At 49.1% G+C, this 7779-nt stretch overlaps 1 protein-coding gene across 1 annotated transcript in view; it reads right to left on the reverse strand.

The window, feature by feature from the left end:
* The window catches only part of Rab7a (RAB7A, member RAS oncogene family), a 92246-nt gene that overhangs the window by 31343 nt on the left and 53124 nt on the right, over positions 1-7779 (reverse strand). Inside the window, exons 2-3 of the mRNA XM_012512654.2 lie at positions 4005-4065; positions 1582-1708 (exon numbers count right to left, since the gene is read on the reverse strand). Of these exons, the coding sequence (XP_012368108.1) occupies positions 1582-1708; positions 4005-4057 (180 nt within the window). The 5' untranslated portion in view covers positions 4058-4065. The remainder of the gene's footprint in view (positions 1-1581; positions 1709-4004; positions 4066-7779) is intronic.

The raw sequence follows: 7779 nt of genomic DNA on the forward strand, positions 1-7779 counted from the left end.
GAGGGGGGAGGAGGGGAGGAGAGGGGAGGGGAGGGGAAGGGAGGGGAGGGGAGGCTGGATATGGTGATAAACTCTTATGAGGCTGAGGCAGGAGGACTGCTATGAGTTTAAAGTCAGCCTGAACTACATATAAAACCTAGGGTACCTTCTTGCCCAGATATGATGGTTTGGAGTAGCTACTGGCTTCCAGTTTGAACGTGATTTCAGACTCTTCAGGCACTCAGTCCTTTGCATGGGTTTCTCGAAGTGTCCAGGCAGGGCAGCGCAGGAGGCCCCTGCACAGAATCCAACTCTGCAGCACCATGATGCACAGGTCCATCCTCTTGAGCTCTGCTGTTGAGGGCAAAGTACCCTCTGCCCCCTCTGTGGCCTAACTGCTGCCCCTAGATTCACCTGACCTTTCCTTCTCTAGTAGCTCTTAGGAATTTTATCTTTGGTCTTCCACAGTTCTAAGTTTTCTCCTAGGAAATTTGCTCAGCTCTGAGAGATTACTATTTTCTTCAGCTGTGTATATCTACAGATTGTTGACTTAGTTTATTTCAGTAATTATTTTTTACTTCTTTTTGTTTGAGACAGGATCTCACTGTGTAGTTCAGGGGGAATTCACTATGTAACCCAGGCTAGCCTCAGTGATCCTCCTACCTCAGCCTTCCAAATGCTGGGATTACAGGTATAAATCACCATGCCTGGTGTTTCTCACTTCTTGAAGATCTGTTTTTACATCCTCATTTTATAGAACTTTTTCCTGCTGCAGTTTCTATTTCCTGAGAAGTCTGGGTCATTATGCATGTTTCTTCTGGCACGTATATCCTCATGTGACTATGCGTACATCTTCCTTAGTTTCAGGTATTCCTACAGAGTTGTCTGTGCTATGTTAAACTCTTCAGATAGACATCTGTTACTGGCAGAGTATGGACGGTGGACAGAGGGATCGTGAATCTGTCGTAACAGGGCAAAGCTCCAAACCTGCGAGACCATAAACCTTGCCACGTCCTTGGCCAGACTCCCAAGTCCTGCCTTCCAAGCCTCCAGAGGGCTGGGTGGGCAGGCAACTTAGAAGTGCAGCAGGGCCTTGGCTCCAATACTCAGTGCCACAAAAGAGAGACAAATAGTTAACACATTTTGGAACACAAGCAGTACCTATAAGATGCCAGATTTAGCAATCTTCAAAACTCCAAGCCCAGAACAAACAACAACAACAAAAAGAAGCCAAATTAAATTTGAATTTCACAAAAACCACCACACATTATTATTAATATGTCTCATCCCACAATGTGAAGCTCCAGTTCAGGAGTAAAGCGTGGCTCAGTGTTACACATCTTTTTTTGTAATGGTGCTGGGGAGGGAACACAGAACCTCAAGCACCATAGAAACGTGCTCTCCCACTGTGCTATATCCCTGGCCTGCAGCACAGCTCTTAAGTCCTGGCTTGTTCTTAGAGCCCCAAAAGGTAGGGGGTTGGGAGGTGTCTTGTATATGTCTGAGAGTTCCACCCACAGCGGGCCACCCACAGTGAGGCCTGAGGGCAGGGAAGGCAAAAACCCCGAGGTAGTGAGGTGAGCTGCTGACTGGAAGGCCTACCTGCATGGTGACTAGTCTGTCATCCACCATCACCTCCTTGGTCAGGAAGTCTGCTCCTATTGTGGCTTTGTACTGGTTACTGAATTTCTTGTTTACATACTGGTTCATGAGTGATGTCTTTCCGACCCTGAAAGTGAAGAAAAAGCACAAATCTAAGTCAAACAGGAAAGGACTGAAACTGACCCTGACATGCACAATTTTACAAGGAACCTGCTAATCCTAGAGGGGGAGGGGAAGGGGGGAGGAGGGGAAAGACAGGGAGAAGGAGCTGCCCTCAGCAGCCAGGCAATGCCAGCAGCACCCCAGGACTCTGCCCCATTTCCTGGGTGACAGCACAGTTCAGGGTAGAGCTCAGTGGGGAGCCTGGGCTTAGCAAGGCCACCCCCCACCCCCGTGGTGGAGACTAGCATTGCAGGGCAGTGGGAGTGGGTCCAAAGAAAATAATTCAGTCCTGATGTGTGCCAGATGTTGCAAGGTTCTGGTACAAGCTGCTCAGTGGTAGAACCTAGTCATTCCTTTCCCTCCCAGAAGGATGTCAGCAAATCACTCCTTCTGAAAGAAGCTGCAGAAATAAGATCACACCACTATTCCAAAAATATCCCTGCAGTCTGGGGTGTTTCTCTCCTTGGTGGCTGTTACGCAGTTGATGCACAGAAGCCAGGAGGGGGCCTGCTGCCCTGGAGCAAGCACTGGTGTCCCCATGTCTACTACGAGGCACTTTCTCCCACTAGGAAATGGCCTACAGCCTTTTCTGGGCTGAGGATAAGAAAAAGTCTTTTGTTGTTTGTTCTGGGCTTGGGGTTTCTCCTGCGCAGGAGCCCCCTGGCCAAGAGCATCACCTGCATCCCCAGAGGAGCAGGTCACTGTTTGTGGGGCTCTTAGCTGGACAGCGCCCCAGCAGTGCCCTGGAACCCGACCATTAGAGCCAGAACTGCCAGGAAAGGAGAAGGAGTGCTGCAATGAAAGCAGTATGGCAAGTGTCTACTCATTCTTTTCAGGCCCACCTGGATACAGGCCTAAAGTATCTGGCAGTCCTGCCAGTACAGAGAGTAGACACTTAAACCCCACCCCACTGATCTGGGGCTCATTAAAGAGCCCTCAAGACCGCGGCACATGCCTATGATCCCAGCTGGGGGGAGGGTAGGGGGCTGCAGGAGGATTGTTGTGAATCTGAGCCAAATTGCTACAAAGTGAAGTGAGTTCAAGGCCAGCCTGAACTACATGGCAAAACCCTGATCCCAAAGAGAGAGGGAGAGGGGAGAAGGGAGAGGGAAGAGGGGCGAGGGGAGAGGAGGGGAGAGGAGGGGAGAGGAGGGGAGAGACGGGGAGAGACAGGGAGACAGGGAGACAGGGAGACAGACAGACAGACAGACAGACAGACAGACAGACAGACAGACAGACAGAGACACCCTTCAAGTAGTTCACGTAAGCCAGCTAAGAAAAACCAGTAACTTTCTGAAGGAAAAGGCAGGAACTTTGGCAAACAAGGGCATGCCTGTCTGTATTTATTATTATTTAGAAGCTAGGAGGGTCATGATAAGCTGTCCAGGCTGGTCTTGAATTCCTGGGTTCAAGTGACTATCCTGCTTCAGCCTCCTGAGGAGCTGGGACTACAGGTATATACACCATATCCAGTTTATCACTGTTATTTTTAAAAATTTGTAAGCCTCCAATGAGGTAACCCCCTCCTGAGTTCCTCCAGGAACTCTTAATAGCTGCTCAAGAGCTAGTGGCAGATCTAGAAGCAGAAGCCAGTCTGCTGTGCCTGGTCCTTCTCTACAGGCTGGAACCAGACATAGGAGGCAATGCACAGTGCATGTTGAACCTGTACCTTGTGGACAGCCAGAAACAACCCCTCCAATGCTGGCATGAGTAGGCCTCCCGGGGACTGGCCAACTCAGAGAAAAGAGGGAGGGTCATAAAATTTTCTGTATCAGGGCCTGTGATAGCTCAGTGGACCAAGTGCCTGCTTAGGCAAGCACAGGGACCAGGATTCAATCCCCGGCACTATGTGCCACACCAGCCTGCCCCCAGGCGTGCCAAGAGTGCCACTGAGTCCAGGAGTGGCAGCGCACACCTGTAATCCCAGTGCTGGGGAAGCTGAAAACAGGAGGATCGCTACAAGTCCAAGCTACATAGTGAGACCATGTACCAAATACATGAAAAATAATAAATATTCTTCCATCAGCTGAGCTCAATCAGCCACCCTACCACTACTGATTGTGCTATAAAAGCCAGGTAGCCTAAGGAGGCTGCAGGTATGAGCCATTCTCATTTCTCCGCTATACCCTAACAGCAGGGGAGGAAGAGTCCAGAACAGGACATAGTGATGTCCGCCAGCCCAGGAGTGGAGGGAGGAGGATCCCCTGGGAGTGAAGCTCAGCTCCAAGCCAACTGATGGCTCATATTCAGGAGATACTTACCCCGAATCACCCAGAATGATGACCTTCAGCAACACTTTCTTCCTTGAGGTCATCCTTCACACTGTAAGAGGAAAGAGAAAGCACAGTGAGCCCAAGATGATCTCCAGAAGGAAACATGCCTTAGTAAGAACCACCCCCATGAAGCCTCCTGATAAAAGGGTCCATTACTAGAACATGGGACCCAACAGCTTGCAAACCAGCACAAGGAGGGGGAGGTGAAGGGGGCGACTGTGTTCTCCCACTTAATTCCTGGGTGGGCTCAGCAGTCAGGAGAAAACCTCCAAGCTTCCCCAGAAGATGAGCTGCTGCTTCACCAAGGTCCTGTGAAGCACTGTGTGGCACAGGCAACCACTCTATCTGAAATGTGACCTCCTCCTGTCACTCACTGCTGCTAGGCCACATCATTCTCCAGTGTGCTCAGCATGTGCGCCATTCACACATTGCACCTGTCTGTCTTCTGGATGCCAGAGCCTCTCCCCATGGCATGCACATCACCAATGAAGAATCCCTCAGTGAGGGATCTGTGGACAAACAGTGCTCAAAGCTGTACCTGGACAGACCCCTCTCTGGAGAAACTGGCACCCTTCCCTGCTGACCACAATGCCACCCTCTTCTGGCACTGGCCATCTCAGTCTACAGACTCATCAGGAAAGTGGCTTCACTCTAACCTTTTGTCTCCATCGCCAAGGCCTGCCTCAGTGACCTTCAGAAAAACTACAAATTGGCTGACTAGGGTCTGGAAAGCAGTTGTTAAGTATTGGCTGCTAGTATTTTAAAATATGCCTAAATCAGAGATGAGTAAAAAGGAACCAAACCCAGCAGGCAAAGAGAAAAGCAGTGATCACAGTGACAAAAATTGAGCCTCACCCTCTTTCCAGACACCTGGCTGTCACCTGCTGTTTTAAAGCAACTGCATTGCTCTGAAGACCACAGACTGACAGGACACGCTAGACCCCACTGCTGTCCCATAGGGCAGGGGCAGGTAAGGACCCTGTGGCTGAACTGACCTCCATGGCTTCTGAATTCATCTCTGGCTATAGAGGATGGTGTGGGAAAGGGAGCCAGGCCTCATGAGCTACCCTAAAGGTGATGCTGTCTCAATCCCCAAGGCTGGGTGCTCATGGTTGGCCTAGCAAGATGCCAATCTCAGCTGCCTACCTTTGTCCAGACAGCTCTTAGCAGTTAGGGGTAGCAATAGATGGCTGGAGTTCCCAAAGCCCGCTCCCTCAGTCATCTTCAGTCCTGGCTGGGGTCTTTTTAATCAACAGTGAGGCAGAAGCTGTTCCCCAAGACCCCACATGCTGAGCCTCATGGTCCCTCCCCTCAGGGACTGCACTGATGGATCCATACCTGGGTCCAGTCTCACCCTGGTTTTTGTCACACACTGAGAAATGGAGGCCACCATGGCACCAGGGAGAGGTCCAGAGCCAAAGATGGGCAGATTGCACAGAGATGAGCAGCTCTGCAAGCTGTGATGGGGAATACACATGAGCTCGCTGCCCCGTGTGTATGTGGTTTGTTTTTTTTTGGGGGGGGGAGGGGTAGGCATTCACATCACCTGTCATCAACGTCCCGGAATACTAGTGCTGCTTGCTAAGGCTCCAGAGGAGTACTGCACCTACACCTTTGCCTTCCTGAGGACCCATCTGCACTTGCTTGCTTCCTTCCTGAGTGTCATGTGGCACCAAATGGGGCTGAACCTCCAGTGCACCCCAGCCAGCAATCGCAGAAACTGTCTGAGGCCACCTGAGCCATCAACACCACTACAGCAGTGCACATGCCCACACATCTCCTTTATCAGAGGGTTTGCTATGAAAAATGTTCTCGTCTGTGGGATGCCCCACACCTGCAGCGCCTGGTAGTGGACAGGCCAGGCTCTGGGAGAACAGCAGCCCCAACATCTGACCTGGGCTCCTCCCAAGTGAGCAATTCCTCCACAGAGCTCGATGGGCTCCTGTGAGGGTCTTTGCAGGCACAGCAGGCACCATGCCCGAGAAAGACCACTGCAGCCCACTGTGTGCTGCCAGTCTCTCAATGGCCAGAAGTGCCATACCTACAGGAGGATACAGACTGACAGTGCCTACCTGGTCCCAAGGGAAGCAGCTAAGAAAGAGAACCAAAGGCTATATTCTCAAGCCAGGCAAAGGATTTTGTCCTCCCAACCCACAGATGCAGTTCAGGAATGGGATTACTGAGTCAAACTTCAACATCTTCCTGACTTTCTGCTAACTCACTTCCTGACGAATTTTCCCATGTTCTACTGCAGTAACTACTGAGGTGGTTCACAGGGATTAAATGACAGAGATGATGATTTTACTGAAGTGGAAGAAAAACTGAATAAAGAAGACACTCTTAAGGAGGAAGCCTTAGTGTAATGATGTGAACTTTCCTCTATTCAAAGATTCTACTAGCTGAGCACCGTGGCAGAGGCCAGTCTACCAAGCATTATGGGAAGCTGAGGCAGACAGGTTGAAAAGTGAAAAGCTCAAGGCCAAGCTGGGGGTGGCAGTAAACCTGTAATCCCAGCACTTAGGAGTCTTGAAACAGGTAGATCAGTTTAGGTCAGCCTGTGTTACACAGTAAATTCAAAGTCAGCCTGAACTACATACTGAGACCCTCTGTGAGAAACAACCAACTAAAAAAGAGAAGTTCAAGGCCAGCCTGGAAAAGGAGTGGGAGTGGTGCTGGGAGTCCAGGTCAGTGGCTGGCTGAGTGTTCACCTAGCATATAAGAGGTAGAGTTCAATCCCTACTTTTGGGAGAAAAAAAGAAAAATCCATGGTGCGTTTTTTGTTTTGAGACAGAATCCTCCTATGTAGCCAAAGTTGGTCTTGGTCTATTGGCAATCCTCCTGCTTAGTTCTCCAGATTATTGCTTGTAAATTAAAGGTTTTTTTTTTAAATTTAATGAACTCTTAATTGTACTCAAAAAGACAAATATATAGTAAGCTCCTTCTCTTTTTCCCCCACCAAAAATAGTAATGGCAAGGGATTTGCCCTGACTATCTTAGAAAGTATGTTACAGTAGCAAGCTAGACACAATGATACATACACCATACAATGATAGTACCCCAGCTACTGAGGAGGCTGAGACAGGAGGCTCACTAGAGCTCAGGAGCCTGAGGTCAGCCTGGAACAATTTGTGAGACCATGTCTCAAAAAATATATAAAATTTTTTTTTTAAAAAAAGGCAAAGCATGCTAGATGTGGTGGTGCTCCCCTATAATCCCAGCATTGGGGAGGCTGAGGCAGGAGGACTGCCATGAGTTCAAGGCCAGGCTGGGCTATATAGTCAAGTCCAAGACCACCCTGAACAGTGAGATCCTATCTTGGAAAAACAAAGAAACAAAAAAAGCAAAACACAATATGGCACAACAAAGTATATACAGCGTGAGGTGGGAAGACGACTAAATAGGTAAGTAGAAGAGACTGCAAAAATTTAATAACTTCTTTTTGGCCCTGGTGATTCAGTCCAGGGACTCTATACTAGGCAAGTGTTCTATCACTGGCTACATCCTGAGTCATCTGTTTCCATTTTGGCCTTAATCTTGAGATCTTCCTGCCTCACTCTCCTGGGTAGCTGGAATTAAACATATGTGCCATCATGGCTAGTTTGAAATGACAAGTTTTATTTTTATTTTTATTTTTTTTGGTGGAACTGGGGATTGAACTCAGGCCCCTGCGCTTGCCAGGTAAGCGCTTATACCACTGAGCCATCTCCCTGGCCCCAAAATGACAAGTTTTAACAAATAAAGCATTACTATAAGATTCAGGTAA

This window comes from Octodon degus, unplaced genomic scaffold, assembly GCF_000260255.1.
Source record: "Octodon degus isolate 3935 unplaced genomic scaffold, OctDeg1.0 scaffold00254, whole genome shotgun sequence".
In the NCBI taxonomy this organism is placed as follows: Eukaryota; Metazoa; Chordata; class Mammalia; order Rodentia; family Octodontidae; genus Octodon; species Octodon degus.